At 37.6% G+C, this 17,629-nt stretch overlaps 2 protein-coding genes and 1 long non-coding RNA gene across 10 annotated transcripts in view; 1 reads left to right on the top strand and 2 right to left on the bottom strand.

Annotated features, from left to right (window-relative positions):
- The window catches only part of LAMTOR3 (late endosomal/lysosomal adaptor, MAPK and MTOR activator 3), a 30,246-nt gene extending 28,524 nt beyond the window's left edge, over positions 1-1,722 (bottom strand). For 2 of the 3 annotated variants that reach the window (XM_030313375.1, XM_030313374.1), the window contains exons 1-2: positions 1,570-1,722; positions 1,206-1,251 (exon numbers count right to left, since the gene is read on the bottom strand). In XM_030313375.1, the coding sequence (XP_030169235.1) occupies positions 1,206-1,214 (9 nt within the window). In that variant the 5' untranslated portion in view covers positions 1,215-1,251; positions 1,570-1,722. The remainder of the gene's footprint in view (positions 1-1,205; positions 1,252-1,569) is intronic. The other variant, XM_030313373.1, reaches the window with a different exon arrangement.
- Positions 1,723-1,756: 34 nt separating this feature from the next.
- Positions 1,757-2,827, top strand: LOC115512388. The gene is made up of 3 exons (XR_003968379.1): positions 1,757-1,936; positions 2,153-2,494; positions 2,674-2,827. It is a non-coding gene; the product is annotated as an uncharacterized LOC115512388 (long non-coding RNA).
- Positions 2,828-12,118: 9,291 nt separating this feature from the next.
- The window catches only part of DNAJB14 (DnaJ heat shock protein family (Hsp40) member B14), a 42,631-nt gene continuing 37,120 nt past the window's right edge, over positions 12,119-17,629 (bottom strand). For 5 of the 6 annotated variants that reach the window (XM_030313364.1, XM_030313370.1, XM_030313367.1 and 2 more), the window contains 2 exons: positions 17,397-17,569; positions 12,119-13,038 (listed from right to left, as the gene is read on the bottom strand). In XM_030313364.1, the coding sequence (XP_030169224.1) occupies positions 12,914-13,038; positions 17,397-17,569 (298 nt within the window). In that variant the 3' untranslated portion in view covers positions 12,119-12,913. Of the gene's footprint in view, positions 13,039-17,392; positions 17,570-17,629 lie in introns of all 6 variants that reach the window. The other variant, XM_030313365.1, reaches the window with a different exon arrangement.

The following is a 17,629-nucleotide window of genomic DNA, read 5'->3' as shown; positions in this document are numbered from 1 at the left end:
ATCAATCTTACTTAAAAAAAAAAACAACAAAAAACAAAAAACCCTGCTTCTCATCATTTAGAGCTAATCTCTACCAAATACTTCAAATAAGCTTTCCTGATAAACACAAACGAGATGTAATCCCACTCTCCTTTGAAGTTTCACATAACAATGTATATACATTTATGATCACTTGCCTACTCTACTTTTTTAATTTTAAAAACCCTTAAGGAATTATACCTTAGTCATCTTTATTTCACCCACAGCCTTTTTCACAACAACCTTTGCAAGGCAACACTCAACAGATATACAGTGATTTGAGTATGCCTGAAGAATAAGGTCTCAAAAACACAATGGGAGACACCCAAAAATGGAGTGATAAAGGCATACAAGGTTCCTAAATACTGAAACACATAATCTTGCCACCTAAAAAGAAAAACCACATTCATAATAATGTTGAATGATCATTCAGTGTTATGTTTAAGAGCATAAACTCTGGAGTCAGACGGCCTGGGTTGGTATCTTGGCTCTACAACTTACCAGCTGTGTAACCTGGGGCAAGTTACTTTATCTTTCTATGTCTCAGCATCCTAATCTAGAACCCAAGGACAATAGTGCCTACTGCACAAAAGTTGTTGCAAGAATTAAATGAGTATATTATAGTCAATGCTTAGAAGAATGTCCAGCATGTATATAAGTAAAATAACAGGATGTAAATTACAGACATAAACATTAGTAGTATTAATTCCCTATTGTTTCTAATAACTAGTACAATTAAGTTTCTTAAACTGAGAACTTGGGTTCTACTGCTGTGCCAAAGGGGTATCAGAAATCATCTCAAATTGCTCCAATGAATCTAGAAACATCATGACCACTTACTGGGGGGCGGGGGAGGGGGCGGAGATTCAAGGCAGCAAAACATCATTTACAAATTCAAATGGTATTCAGAGCCTCTCAGGCCCGGAGGCCTGGGGAGTGGGAAGAATACAATTTCCTAAGCTTCAGACACCTGAGTGTCTTCGATCCCCATGTGGACAGAAACTAAGGACACCCCCCCCCCCCGCAAATCTATTTATAGTAGTTACTCGTTCCAGAGTCTACAGAAAATACTTGGGCGGGGTGGGCTGTAAAAGGAAACATTTCTACTTGGGAAGCTTTACCTCTCCCCACCCAGTAGGCCTCCACCAAACTCCCCACCCTCCCCTTCCTCTTGTGTGGGAACTCACATCCGCCATGATGAACCCCTTTCTCCCGCAGGATCAATCTCCACTCCTGGAAGAGAAACTCCTGGTGATTCTCCCCTCAAGACTGCTTCCCACCTCCGACCTGATAAGCGGGGTCAACTCCCATCAAAGCCAGGCAAGAACCCCCGGCTCCAGGACCCGCACCAGGCAAGCTGAGCTAAGTCGGGAGTTCCCAAATACCCAGGCGGCAGCCGGGATGCCCTACCTCTCAGCCCACTCCACCCTCTACCCGCCAAGCTCTAGGCCCAAAGGAATGGGGGAGAGGAGTCCTCTCCTTCCCTGGCGTCACACCGCCCGCGCCAGCTGCGGGCCCTGGCTGAATAACGAGCAGAGCGGCTCGAGTTACCTGGTTTGCTGGAAATTCAGCTGCAAATTCCGGGACAGCTTCAAAAACAGTCTCCTCCAAAAGCCGTCGTCACATGATTTGTGACCTCTGCCGTGCTCCAGGAAGCACTTCCTACGCCTCCGAGGCCCGATGACACGAGATTTCCGGGGAAGCGCAGTGGCTCCGGAGCGCGCCTGGGGCTTTTGCGTCCGACCCACTCGGCCCCTCCCCGCGCCTCCCCGCCCCGCCCTGCGGGTTGCTCCCTGCGCTTGCGCAGAGCTGGGGGCGTCGGGATCCAAAGTGGTGGAAAAAGCGTCGTTAGTAGACCTTTCGGCACTAAAAGCCCCCCAGAAAAAAGCGTGCAAGGGGACATTGTTGTGTGGAGAGGGTGCGTAAGTTTCGTTAGTTGTTCCAGGTCTGTTACCTTAAAAACCTTTTCTTGTAGGTGAAAAAATTTGAAGGGGGTGGTGTTTGCACACTGAACAGCAGGCCCGATGACTGTGATTAGAAGTCCCAGGTTAATAGGTTTCTGACCCCAGTGCCCTAATCTGCCTTGGCTTTTCCTGGGTGCCACCCACGTGCTCTTACAAAAGGTCTTGTCTAGATTGAATACAGGAGCTGTGGGCTTTCTGGAGTCCTTCAGCAATGCAGACATTGGACAGCCTTCTGCGCCTTTTAAGGATGCCCGTATTATTTTTTGTTTGGTGTCTTGCTTGTTTGCACATTTAACAAAAACCTACGGTGGGTGTTAAGAAAATGAAGACTGTCAGAACTGGTGGACAACTCATCTTCAACTCCAGTCCCTAAAAGTGGAGTGCAAAAGGAATTAACTCTAGCCCAAGACGTGGTGAAGAGTCGGATGCTTATTTCCTAGTTATTCTTGAGGACGAAATGGCAGACTGCAGAGTTCCCAGATGTTACGGATGACATCTCCTCATCATTACAGGTGAACTTGACAGTTCCACAGCAACTCACATGGTTGAAGATCACTTCCTTTTTCTTACTTAAACCCTTGGATCTCTTAGCTTCTGGGATTCTGCATTACTTATTTTAGATCCTCACCCACTCTAGTTTCCTCTCTAGATGATGACATGTAAAGCTTGTCTTTATTTTTTTTCTTTCCAGGTTCCCGAGAATGTGAGTCCTAAGTCTGCACCTTTCGTCAAGAGTTCTAGGTTCACATTTTCAGCTGCTTGTGGGTTGTTGGATATTTCTACATGCATGTCTTATTGTCAGTTCTGACTCAGAAGCTCCAAAAACTTCTCCAATAAACCTTTTTTTCCTAACGTGTGTGTATTTCCATTTTGTTCCTTATGTCAGCTTGTCTTTCCCAACAGTGATTTTTGCATCTACATTTTTTCCAGTTCTTCATTCAAACCCTTACTTTCTTTAGCAAGACTATATTAATAGCCACCTAATAATAGCCAGATAAACCTTCCCAAAACAATGTATATTACTGCTGCTCAAAAAACCTGTATTGATGTACCACTGCAGACAATGATAAAGTTGACAGTCTTTAATCTGACACAAACATACTCTCTTTTACTTCTGAATGCATTCTAATGTGAGTCCTATACTCCAGCAAAATTAATTACCCCGTCCTTCCATCACTGGTTATTATTTCTCCACACTGGTTTTGAGGGTCCTTTAATCTCAAATGCTTGTTTCTCTTGTAGGGGAGGAAAAACTTACCTTCTACCTCTTAGGTGCTTTGGCTGGGTGCAAAACTGATTAACAGATGAAAAACATAACACATTTAATTAATAGCTTTATGTTTATATGGGAGTATTCAAAAGGAAATGAAGATCCAAAGAAGCCATTAGGCCCAAATTTTATATACCTTTTTATATAAAGAGCAATAAATTGTAGGGATGTGACCAAAAAAGGGGGGCTTGGGTAAGGGATGGTAAATTGTGGGACAGTGACTACAATGTATATGAGTGAAACTAATGGAAGATAAGGATTATTTTAGTAGACTTGTTTGTACAGGTCCATTTTGGCATCAGTCTCACCTCTGGTGATAAGAATGTTCTCTTCTTGGTAGAAGAAGGTCCCCTTTCTCACAGGAAATTTTATGACCTGCTTTTTGGTAAAAAGGGAGAAGTCAAAGAACCCCTGGTGCATCTGTTTTCTTAGGGATTTCAGCTCAAAATAATCAATATACCCAAAGTATATTTTGGGGTGAAATGTTCTGAACCCCTTCACTTTCTACTTTAGCTATTTAAATATTGTTTTCCGATAATATCTTCTCACAGATCACATTCTCTTGAATGCTATTATATGTTACCAAGAATAATTGATATTTGTGAATAATTATGTGTCATAGTTTTGGTTTGTTTCTCCAATTGAGACTATAATGTTTAAAAAGCTGGGTCATTAGTTTCTAACAATGCCTAAATGTCTTGTACTCTGTAGGCACTCATTCAGTATTTGTTGAATAACAGTGATTGAAAGAAACTATTGGAGTGCCTGGGTGGCTCAATCAGTTAAGCATCTGACTTTCGATTTCGGCTCAGGTCTTTATCTCATGTTTCCTGAGATCCAGCCCCGTGTCGGACTCTGCACTGACAGCATGGTGCCCATTTAGGATTCTCTCTTACCCTCTCTCCACCCCACCTGCTCACACACGTGCTTTCTCTCTTTCTCAAAATAAACTTTTTTTTTTTTAATTTTTTTTAACGTTTATTTATTTTTGAGACAGAGAGAGACACAGCATGAATGGGGGAGGGGCAGAGAGAGAGGGAAACACAGAATCAGAAGCAGGCTCCAGGCTCTGAGCCATCAGCCCAGAGCCCGATGCGGGGCTCGAACTCGCGGACCGCGAGATCGTGACCTGAGCCGAAGTCGGACGCTTAACCGACTGAGCCACCCAGGCGCCCCTAAACTTTTTTTAAAAAAAGAAGTATTAATCCTGATCCTGACTAAAACTTACCCACTCCTGACCCTCACCATTTGCCCCGAAGTTTATTTTTTTATGTTTATTTTTGAGAGAGAGTGCAAGCAGAGGAGGGGCAGAAAGAAAGGGAGACAGAATCTGAAGCAGGCTCCAGGCTCTGAGCTGTCAGCACAGAGCCTGACGCAGGGCTCGAACCCACGAATCTCAAGATCCTGACCTCAGTCGAAATCAAAGAGTCTGATGCATAACCAACTGAGCCACTCAGGTGCCCCTGCCCCCAAGTTTAGAGGCTAATAAAAATATGAACCCTCAGGGCACCTGAGTGACTCAGTCGGTTACAAGTCTGGCTCTTGATTTCAGCTAAGGTCTTGATCTGCCTCGTCAGTTCGAGCCTTGGGTCCAGCTCATGCTGACAATGCAGAGCCTGCTTGGAGTTCTTTCTCTCTCTGCCCCTCCTCCATTGACTCTCACTTCTCTCAAAATAAATAAATAAACATTAAAACAAATGAACTGTAGCAAGTTCTTTTGAATTCTGCAAGTACTACTTTTCATGTTGACATTTTCCATCCTAACGACCTCAATAAATGATAGCTGACCTGGGAAACACTGCTGTTTTTCTTTTTGGGTGACAAAAATGGAGAACACAGCTTTCTAAGCTCTCCAAATACCACCACGTCCTCAAATTGAAAGAACTAACAAGATTTCTAATTTCCAAGTGTGGTGATTTCCAAATTACGGCAGTCAAAGGAAGAGTTCCTTACATACTCAGATTGATGTGTTTGAATTTACTCACTGCTGCTGATACAGGATTAGGGGAAATATTTACTGGCCTAAAAGATTATCAGCACTATGTACTAGATCTCCAAAGTGGGGTGTACCAGATGATCCCTGAGGTTTAGGAAGAAACTAGTAGAAACTGTATATACGAACGCCCAAAATTTTTATGTTAACCGAATTTTCTAGTACACAGCATACTGGAGAGGGTACTAGCATATATTATTAAATAGCTAAACATGCACATGTGGTTGAAGTTCTAACTTTATTGGTTGTATCAAAAGCCTTTGTTTCTGCTTATTTTTTTTAAATTTTTTTTTCAACGTTTTTATTTATTTTTGGGACAGAGAGAGACAGAGCATGAACGGGCGAGGGGCAGAGAGAGAGGGAAACACAGAATCGGAAACAGGCTCCAGGCTCTGAGCCATCAGCCCAGAGCCCGACGCAGGGCTCGAACTCACGGACCGCGAGATCGTGACCTGGCTGAAGTCGGTCGCTTAACCGACTGCGCCACCCAGGCGCCCCTCTGCTTATTTTTAGCTTAAGTTTCTCTTAGCTTTTGTATATGGCAGAGATATCTTGATTTTTTTTTTTACATTTTTTGTTATTTATTTTTGAGAAAGAGAGTGCAAGCAGGGCAGGGGCAGAGAGAGAGAGGGAGACTCTCAAGCAGGTCCCATGCTGTCAGCACAGAGCCCAATGTAGGGTTCAAACTCACAAAACTGAGATCATGACCTGAGCCTAAATCAAGAGTTAGATGCTTAACTGACTAAACCATCCAGGCACCCCTCAATTTTTTTAATCCTTCTTTCCTATGAAAAATTACCAATCATTTTGGTTTAGGTTGGTTCCAGTATTTATGTGAAAATTCTAGTTGGCATTCAAACTCATGAGGAGAGTTTTTCCGATTCTCCAACACACAAAAATGAAAATGTTATCACTTAGATTGGCCAAGTTGGAAAATGTCTTGCTAATATTGATTCTGGCTATGGTTTGGGATTTGGCCCATTGAGAACACAATTGCAAGATCATGTGTAATAACTTTCTCTTTTCTACTACCACTCATTGTCATCACACCCTGGATTTCAGCAGTCACTTAAGTAATCACTAATTCCACTCATCTCTGGCTTGCATACAATAGGCAATCACTGAACCCCTCACTTGTCAACATCTTAAACTCTCCTACCTTCTTTCCTGCCTGCCAGAACTCCAAATTTGGATGAGTTTAACGAATTGTATTCTCCAGGCCTATGCCTAGGCTGCTGGGTTAGACTGGAGAAAATACACATGACTTAATGGACTATAAATTCTGTCACCAACCCAGCCTTTGTAAAAACCCTACTTTTTCACCAGTGAGCTGACAATTCCTTCACACTGTCTTCTTCCTAAGCCTCTGTTTATTTTTCTTTTCCCCTCCCCCACTTTATACAGAGAAACTGCCTATTCATCAAGCCAATGCAAGCAAGCCATGACATCTTACTACCAACACTACAAACCTACCTGCCTTTGCACCCATCCTTTGTGCATTCCTTTCTGAAAGAATGCTGGTGGTCTCTTAGCTAAAGTAATTTTTCCATCTGGCCAGTGGACTAATATCTTCTGGACGAATCGGGCACTTACTGCTAACTATCCCCTTTTCTCTATCTTTACTCTTTCACTTTCTACCTGCCCCTTTACAGAAGAATGAAAAACAACAGAATAAAACATCTCTCGTGTAATAAATAAGATCACATATAATTAATAATTGAAAACACAGAAGCCTTCTTTAGAAACCACATCCTCAGGGCACCTGGGTGGCTCAGTGGGTTAAGCATCCGACTTCGGCTCAGGTCATGATCTCACAGCTTTTGAGTTCCAGCCCTGCGCCAGGCTCTGTGCTGACAGCTCAGAGCCTGGAGCCGGCTTCAGATTCTGTGTCTCCCTCTCTGCCCCTTCCCCACTCACACTCTGTCTCTCAAAAATGAATAAATGTTAAAAAAGAAAAGAAACCACATCCTCTTCCAGCTAACATCCTTCTCTACTCCTTTTCACAGCCAAATTTTTGGAAAGTTTTTAATTGCTGCCTCTATTTATCCTAAATCCAATCAAACAAATATTTCTCTTGATTCTATCTCCTGAATCTCTCTCAAAATCATTCATTTATCTGTATTCCTACTCTGGTGCAAGTCATGATTATCTCTCCTTTGCCAATCCTACATTCACTTTTGCCCTCCAGTCTTCCTGGCACAAAACTAAAATGATACTTTAAAAACTCAAATCTCATTATGTAACTCCCTCCTTAAAAATCTCAAAGGTTTTCTAATAAAGTCCAATTATCATCATCATAATCTATATATGGTCTTATGGAACCTGGCCCCTATCCTATTTTAATTCCCTACCTTACCCTGCCTTTCCTATGCCATAATCATACAAGTTTGTTCTCATGCAAGCTTGTTTTCACTCCGGTATAAAGTTTCTATGCTTTATCAACTTAGCACACTCCACTGGAACCGTATCTCTAGCATTCACCTCACTCCTACTACTTATCTCATCTTTTGGGCTTCAGCTCAAGCTCACTTTCTCAGAGAAACTTCCCCTAATCATCCCTCCCAGAGTAGGTTACATCTTCTAGACATATGCTCTCGTTGTACCTTAGACTTTTCTTTGTACTATTCATCATAATTATAATTAGTTATTTACTTGCCATTTATTTTCCTGGCTAGATATAAACTCCATAAGGATGTTTGTCTTGTTCGGTGATTAATTCCCAGCAATCAGCTCACTGCCTGGGATACAGCAGGCATTCAGACATTTGTTGAATGGTTGAACGAATGAAAGAAAGTGCATATTAAGAGTATCAAACATGAGAAAAACAAATCCTTTACAGTGAGAACAGACCTTCTTTTTATTCATATATTGAGATAAACTGCAGAGACTGAAAGACAAAAATTCATCACAAATCATTCAGCAGAACATTCATTAAAAATCAAGTGCATTTTCTTTAACAGAGTTCTCACACAGAAAATTTTATTTTATAAGTCTGATATAACAGTAAGTATTTTACAAATCAGACATTTCATTTTTAAATCTAATTGTATAATCTTGAATGCACTATAGACAAATAAAGTTAGCTCTCCTTTACCAGTATCACTTCATTTAACTTATACAAGGCTTCCATTAAAATTCCATCACACCTTGAAAACTACCTGCAGCTTTAAAAAACACATGATTTAAACTTTAAGTGGAAAAGTCTTATGTAGCTATCCAAAAAACAAAACCAAAACCAAAACAGGTAAGAAGCATTTCTTAATATAAATAAATTATAAAATACCATTTATGTGTGAGTTTCTTTCTTCTCATTGGTATGGTCAGCCAACTCAAAAAAACAATTCATTTTGAAATCGATGCTTAAAATACTACAGTGTCACTCGAAAACCTCTATTATTTTAGTGGCACTCTTAAATGGCATAGTAGAATCAGATTGGAATGGCCTGACTCCTGTGCCAAAGTGAGTAAGACTTGCTCAAATTCATGCCGGGTGTCATCACTGTGCAGTCAGTAGACAGCCCGGTGACCAGTAGTCCCAATTGTTAATAAAAACTTACTAAACTAGACACTTCAAGAAACACTTCTTACCCTGACATATTTCCACTGCTAGATACAGAAACATACAGTTATATTTGAAGTATGAGCCTTATAACAGGAATCTCTGTTTAAAATTTGAAATGGATCAATAGAAAGAATTCACACCAATGAAATTCTGTGGAATGATTTTCAAAGTTAGAAATAAGAATATCCATGGCTACTGGAAGCCCTGCTCTGTGCAAACATAGTGTGGTATATATTAAACAATCACACATTTGAGGTATTAGCTGGAAAAAAATATATATATATACACCTATACATGGACACGTCCACAGAATATTCACAAGTCCATTGGCCCCAAAACCAGCAGATAATAAAATTAAATGAGAACGAATCACATACCAACAGGAAAAAGTTACACACAGGGAACTTACAAAACACGCGGTTATATAATCCTTAATATAAGGAGTATGTTTTGAGTTCATGTTTTGAGGGAAAATGTTTCCATTTACATGAAAGTGTCTATTTAATAGTAATGGAAACCAAAAAGGAAGCCTGAATTCTAGGACTGTGTTGCCCATCAGATTATTAAAGGGATGTGTAAGAATTCCTTGAAGATCCTCATTCTACTCACTTTTTCTTTGTACTTAAAAATTAAAATCAAAAAATGTTTTATAAGTTATTGTTATACTATTCTTTCCTTTTTCATTGGTTTATAGAGGATGTTATGGATTTTAACTAGGCAACTGTCCAACGTGGCCAACAGACATGGTTTTTCGGCGACTTAGTAAAGATTAAAATTCAGATTTATTGTTCATTTTCAGGACTTTTTCTATTCAGACAAAAAAAAAAAAAGATTATGATGCCCTTTCAGTTTGCTACACTCAGTATGAAGACAGATAGTAACATGGGTAGTCCTGAACCTTCATTTGGCGAAACTAAATAAATGCACAAATTCTCCTTTTGAACTATATGGTCCTCTGCCATAACACTTACTTAACTGGAAAGATGGCTCATTTGGTTCTCAAGTCAACATCAAAAAATGTTTCACTGTCTTCACACAAGCGGGAGATTTAATTTTTAACGAAATATGTGGGAATACGTTATTAAGAATATGTCACAGTTATTAAAAAACAGATGCATTTAAAACTATTACAACAGAGCAACAAAGAGAAATGAAGAGGGTGATCATTTCTCTCACTATACACTATTTTACATACTAGTGTAGCTGAAGATTTAACAGGAAGAAAACTTAAGCATAAAAGTGCAATTACAGTGAAGGGCTGAAACTCCACATTCCTATTCTTGTGAACACCTGAGCTGACACAAAAGCAGAGTGGCTTAATGCACTGGCATATATACGCCTTAAGGATTTATTCTACCAAATCTGTGTATATTATAAATAAAAATGCAATGATTATGAAACAAATACTTATTTAAGCATTCAAATGCAATCCGTCCCCAAAATATATTATTTTTACATACTAGATGGATTAAAACTTGTATTTTCTCATTGAGAATGACATTCTCAGATTTGATCAAAATAAATTCTGAAGCTTATAAATGACTAGCACCAGTCTATCTGGGAACTAAGGAATCAAAAAAGGAGGAGAAAAGATACTATTTACTTTCCCCCAAATCCTTACAAGGACAATGATGTTTATATGTATGTATGTAAAAAGGGATAAAAATGTAAAGCATTAATAAATATAGTTGCGGCCAAACTTCTCAAATACTAGTTAGAACAGCTAGTAAAGCAATACTCAGAGATTGAGAGCTTTGAGGCAATGATTAAAATGAATAGTACAAGTTATCAAATGAAATTGCAAAGCTCATGTAGCTAAAAATAAGATGGTAAAAGTTGAGATTTTTATCAGAAGAGTAGAAAATATGAACATCCTCTATCTCAAGATAGTTAAAATCCTCTTACTTTGTAGAATTAACCCCAAATTCTAAGACACTTGGTTGGGTCTTTACACCAAAATATAGACGACATTAAGGACTTAATCTTTCCTTGCATACTTTATACGTGGCTTAAATTATCAGGCACTCAATCAGGTATTTCGCACAGTTGTCTGAAAATTTTATTTTCTCAAACACACTCCCCCAAACATTTTATGAAATGTGATGGAATGCAGCAATGCAACTGAAATATAATACTGTCCAAAAGCCACACATGACTCCATAACATATAACTTCACTTCATTTGATAACTACATGAATCCCCTTAAAAAGCCGAGATTAAGGGAAAAAGAATCACTCAACAAGAGTTCAGTTCACATTAGCATCAATCACAATAGTGTAAATTTCCCACTAAAGCTGGAAAAATAAAAGGATGAGATTTTTTCTCTTAAATTTTTGTAAGTTTTCTGATGTACATGAACTTTCAAAGTTAATTAGAATGCTATGACCTTATTTTTAAAAAAAATCACTCTACAGGCTCAAGAACATATTTAAATTTGTATTTTCTTTTAGCACTGCTATTATTTTATTTCTTTAAATATTTCTAAAAGAAAACTGGTTTAGCTGTCCAGTTTTCCTGGAACAGTATGTTGTTTCATTTAACCCACTAATTCATTCAGGTATTTCTACTGATTCACCTGGAAAGGGGATATCAGAGAATATTTTTAAAAAGAATGATCATTTTAGCGGTTTTATTCAACAGGTGCTATAAAATTAACTACATTCAGAAAAAAAATCTTTAAATAAAAGAACACTGCCACTCTAACTGGCATCCCCTCACATACCAAAAAAAAACTACCAAAGATGCATTTGTGTTCCATTAACTGAGTATGAAGCAAAATCATTAAAATATTACAGCTGTTAGACTAGAAATCAAATAGGTTCATACTCAATATACAGGCACCCAAAACTTCAATTTCCAGCTTATTTTTCTAATTTATATTATGGATTGAATTACAGAGAGCTTATTCCTATTAGACTAATTGAATTACTCAATGGTGAATAGATTTTTAGCTCAGAATTTTGTAAGGATAACTTGCTATAAATCACTATTCTACCTGCTGCTATATTTCTGCTCACTGTTGCATATGGCCAAACAGATCATGCTCTGATCAAATAAGTGTGCTGTAATCTACTTATATGTTTAAGAGTTGGCAATCAGGTTAAAAGGCACGAAGCTTCATTTTAGTAGTATTTTTTTTTTTATTACTCATTTGTAGAAGAACCCATTTACTTGAGATCCTGCTTAAATGATAACTAAGAAAAAACTAAAATTTCCATGGGGGACAAAACAGGTGGGTCTTCTTCTTCATAAATCTTAGCAGCCTTCAATGACAGATATATAAACATTTGAGGGGCTTATAATTATTGGAATTGCAAATGACATAAGTGCAATTTACTGTTGAAGACCCTTTCTGTTTAATATCTACATAGCCATTTCCTCATATTTTCTTTAAAATCTATCAGTATAGCATTTCATTTCTATGCATGGCTTAGCAATTCATAAAACTAAATAGCAAACTGATACTCTACACCAGTTCATTTATCTCAATATATATTCTGGAATATAATGGCAATATTAAAAATATCAATTCCCTCTAAGCTGATAATGCTACAAGATTTACACAAAGTTAAACAGCTTTTGTTTTTTCTTTTCTTTTTGAAAAAGTTTCATTGCTTAAACTCCACCAACATTCGACATCTGACAAGGAAAACGTAATTTTCTCATAGGACATTTATTCTATCAGTTTAAACTAAAGTGTCTCATGGAGCTAAATGCTGAAAGAATTTAAATAAAAATGTAGTAACCCGTATGTACACAAAATGATCATTCCAGAAATATTTACATGACAAAAGGAAACATGGAGAACTACTAAAACTGGAAACTGCCACAGGTGTGATAATCCTTTCTCACAACATTTTATTTAGGAATAATGTAAGCTTTTAAAGTGAAAATAACTGCAGAAGCATAATGAAAATGTTACTTTTAGTTTTCAGTTCCTTACTATTTAAAGGAGCCAGTAGGTCACAAACAGTCCAAGATTTCAGGGACCAACCATTCAGTTTCGTTGTTAACATCCAATCTTTTTCTTTAGCTCTCATGATGAAACTAAACTTACTTACGGAAGAAATTAAGAGTACACTAGAAGGTATAAACACAATCCCAGTTCATCCTCCTTTATAAATACTGGTCAGCCGCTCCAATTCTTTACAGTTGTCCATGCTCAAGGCATCTGCCTTCCTTCGGAGACGATCATCACGGTATACTTTTGCGGCATACTGCATATCTGTTTCTGTTAACAAACAAAAACATTTTGCTAAGTAGATACTAATTTACGTCACCTAGTTATTTAAACTGAAATGATGGTTAATAGAAGCCCTTCAATACATTTCTATTAACTGACTTTTTTTTTTTTTTTTTTAAGAAAGAAATCCAAGTATTCCTCCTAAAAGCCTTTGGAAGCCTAGCATGTAAAACCAACACAGAGCTGTTCTGGGAAGAAAATGAAAATAAAATCCTATCAACCATTTCCCTCACTCCTGTCTCCAATGGTTTAAAAACTACTGCTCTAAAGCATTGTCTGGACCTTTCATCCTGAAGATATCATATGCTATTCAATCCTGCTAGTGGTTGTTTTTGCTGTGACCTCTTGTTAAGGGTTCAGATTAATTCATTATGCTAGGACTTGAGTAGAAAAAATTGAAATCTTGTCCTGAGTTCACTTGAATTAAAAAAAAAAAAAAAATCTTGGGGCACCTGGGTGGCTCAGTAGGTTAAGCGTCTGACTCTTGATTTTGGCTCAGGTCATGATCTCACAGTTAATGAGTTTGAGCCCCCCATCAGGCTCTGCGCTGACAGTGCAGAGCCTGCTTGGAATTCTGTCGCCCTTTCTGTGCCCCTCCCCTGCTTGCTCTCTGTCTCTCAAAATAAATAAAAATAAACTTTAAAAAAATATATAATAAAAAAATAAAAATTAAATTTAAAAAATCTTACTGAAGGAACACATAACAGAAAATAGCTTGCTACAGAATCATAGTAGTGGTATTTAGCAAATAAGTACTAAGATGTTCTTCAGTATGTGGATAGCATTACTAAAAAAAACAAATGGGAATCTTCCGAGAGATCTTCCGGGAACTATTCCTTGCTATCTTCCCGTTACTCTCAGTCATTTCACTGTTTATTAACACTTCCAAAGGGTGGGGGCACTTAGGAAAAAAATGTAACAAGACCCAGAAAAAAGTCACTTACTTTCTGGAAAACAATGGCCAAAGTAAAAGACATCAGTCAGGACCACATTCAAAATAATACTCACAGTAAGAGTGTATTCTATTGGCAAAGATCTTCAGAACAGATCTTTATTCCGTCAATCCAGCTAGGATTTAACAACTCAGTCAAAATCGCTCCATCCCTTTTATTTACAAATGAAGCATTTGTGAAATCCTTTTGCAGATGTTTCTTCCCAGATGAGGTAGATAAAACAAAGTTCACAGGGCTAGTCAACAGCAGGGTCTAGATTCCAAGCCAAATCTCCAAACCACTACCCTTTTATTCTTTCCATTACTTCAAATTATTGCTTGTGTTTTATAAAACACCTACTTTACCAATCTAGACATTACACAGTGTTAAAAGTGACTACAGAACAGAAAAACTCTGGTAAAAAGAAATCTATTGGCCAACAACCTTTCTGATGACATCAATTTATAAAACAAGATGAACTCATCCCAATCAACAAGTAAAACTTTCAATCAATGGATTAATTAGTGTCATACCGAGCTCCTCTCACTTCCATCTTCACTTAAATTTGTTAAATCTCATTTTGAAAATTTCAAACCCACGTTAAAGCGTACTAAAACGAACGCTCTAAAACCCTTTAGACCTTGATTGACCAATTCTTCACTTTTTGTCAAATCTGCTTCAGCTCTCTCAATAATAAAGGCTGTTACTGTTATGGTGGTGATTATTACTTTACAAAACCTTTTGAGAATAAGGTGCAGACATCATGACTTTTCATTCCTAATTACTTCAGCATGTTTCTCCTAACAAGAGCATTCTCTTACATAACCACAATACAATTTTCAAATTCAGAAATTCAACAACAGTAGAATCCTCTTATCTAATGTATAGTCCATGCTCAAATTTCACCTGTCGTCCCAAGGATATCCACTACAGCCATTTCCTCCCCTCCCCGCCCAGGAGCCAATCCAGGATCATACATTGTATTTAGTTGTCATTTCGTTTTAGTCTCTAAGTCTTTAGTCTTTTTGTCTTGTTCCACTGATACTCTTGAATGCAACCAAGTGGTTTTGTAAATAATGACTTACTAAAATCAGATTTTAGTTAAAATTTCCTTCCGATAGTAACTTTAAAAGACACACATGTTAACTGTGTACAATATAGCTGCAGACAACTTGGTAAACAGAACAGATTCAAAGTCTGTGAACATTAATACCAATCCTGCCAGATTACTAAAAGATTAAACTAAAGTATGCCAAGCAAAAACACTTGGTTCATAGTATGGATAGAATAAAAAATGATTATAAATACCATAAGTAATACTATTGAACACTTACAGATGCAAGATATTATGTTAAGTGTAACATATATGATCTGTTATGGTCCACATTTTAATGATGAGATAATTACGATTTAGAGAGGTTAAGTAACTTGGTCTGGGTCACATATTGGTGGAGCCAGGATCTTATCTTGCAAGGCAGTCTCAGAGCCTTCACTCTTACCATAACATTACACCATCTTCCACAAACATGAATATCTTTTCCTTCCTTCTTTCTATTTATTCAGCCAATTTCCCAATTATTTAAGGTAACAGAATTTAAGTATGCATAATCCCCAAATCACCCATATGTGGCTGAAGATTAGAATTCGTATTTGAAAGGTGACAGATCTAATGTGCTAGTCGCTCTTTTAACACAAAATACGCAGGTCTTTCGTACGTTCATTCTTATGAATTCATTAATCTTTCATCCAATTATTCATATATCCATCAAAAGTTTACGATATGCCAAGATATGCCAAGGATTGTGCAAGGCACTAGAGACCAAAAAGTGAAATAAAATGAAATAAATAAAATTTGGTGTGCTCTGTCCTTAAGACCTTCCGCTAATGGAGTTTCTCAGCCTCAGTGATATCGATATTTTGGGCCAGAGAACTCTGTTGTGGGGGCTGTCCCCTGCACTGCAGGATGTTTAGCAGACCACGGCCTCAGTCTGTTGGATGCCAGCAGCAATCTCTCCCACCCCCACCCCATAGTGACACACACAAAGTTTCCAGACATTACCAAACATATTGTGAAGCAGGGGCAAATCATTTCCAGTTGAAAACCAATAGTCTAGTATAACCTTCTCCACATTGAGACCAGACGGATTTCACAGACTCAGACTTGGAAACCAAGAAGGTTTCTAACTTTCACTTTCTCTTCTAACTGCCACTATATAGATGAGGACTCCAAAGTCAGAGACAAGAACTTTCTTGGAAGTATACAAAGGTTATGTTTTATCGACTCTTCCCTACTGGATGGGAGATGATGATAACTGCTACCATTTTTCTGGGCATTTACTCCATGTGAAACACTTTATTGTCTGATTTAATTTTTATGACAAACCCATAAAGTTGGGCATTATTGAGAAGATTACGGAGCACAGTGTCTGGACTGACTGGTTTGAATCACAGACTACCTCTATGACCTTGGACAAGTTACTAAATCTCTCTGTGTCTCAGCTTCGTCATATGTAAAATGGGTATAATAACTTCACAGTGGTGTTGTGGAAATTAAATAAGTTAATATATATAAAGTGCTTGGGACAGTGACCGAAACTAAGTATTATATAAATGACACTTAGTTCCTCTTCCCTAGTCAGCATCACCCATTTCACACCTGAGGGAGGAAATTCATGAAGGTTAGAATATTTGGCCCTAATCACTCAGCTAAAAATTACAGAGCTGGGATTCAACTTTAGTCTGTTTAACCCCAAAGTCTACTTTATATGGTCTACATTATTATATGTAACAGTCAGAAAAACAATAACCATAACAATACTAGATTCACATGCACCATCTCTGCAAATTCCTATGGTCAAGCTTTTTATGGGTGGAACTGCTTCTTAAATTAAGCAAGCTGAGGCTGGAAAAGGCTAAACAAATTGATTACGTGTTCCCAAGGACTTCACGTACAGAATAAAACAAAATGTCAACAAAACTCATTATACTTTAAGTGTTAAATGCTCAAGCTAAATTAATGAAGAGTTTCAAACTTCACTCTGAAACAGGATGCATATTAAAATCGATGACATAACAAATGTACCAGAATTTTTTCTTTTATAGTGATACATAAAATAATGATGCATGTTACAATTGACAACATCTTAAATACAATGCAATTTGGAATTATTCACTTACTCAACCAAATATTTACTGATAACAATACATACCATTTATTAAGTGCTTTCTATGTAAACTATGTGTTTATACTATTATAAGGCCACATGTACATTAAAATGTATTGTTGTATTCAAGTACTGAGCTCCAATTACGTGCCAGGCAATTCTAGAACATTTCTGTAGTAGGGAAATCTACAATAATCAATTCCAAAGACTCTGAATAAGTTTTTAAATGTTAAACATTTCATAAACTTACTTTGTTGTCTTTCTTTCCAGCAATTATTTCGAATATTAGTCACATAATCTTCTTCCACACTCTTTTCTACTTTTTGTAATAACATTCCTTTATATTCATTTTTAAAGTCCTTGTTGACATAATAAACGACACCCAAGTTTTCTGTCTGCATTTTTATAGTTTGCCCTGATCCACTGCAAAAGAAATGCTTGATCATTATTTTTTTAATTAAAATTATACATTCTGATCCTGCT

The sequence above is a fragment of the Lynx canadensis genome, chromosome B1 (assembly GCF_007474595.2).
Source record: "Lynx canadensis isolate LIC74 chromosome B1, mLynCan4.pri.v2, whole genome shotgun sequence".
NCBI lineage: Eukaryota > Metazoa > Chordata > Mammalia > Carnivora > Felidae > Lynx > Lynx canadensis.
This window is presented reverse-complemented; position numbering and strand designations above follow the sequence as displayed.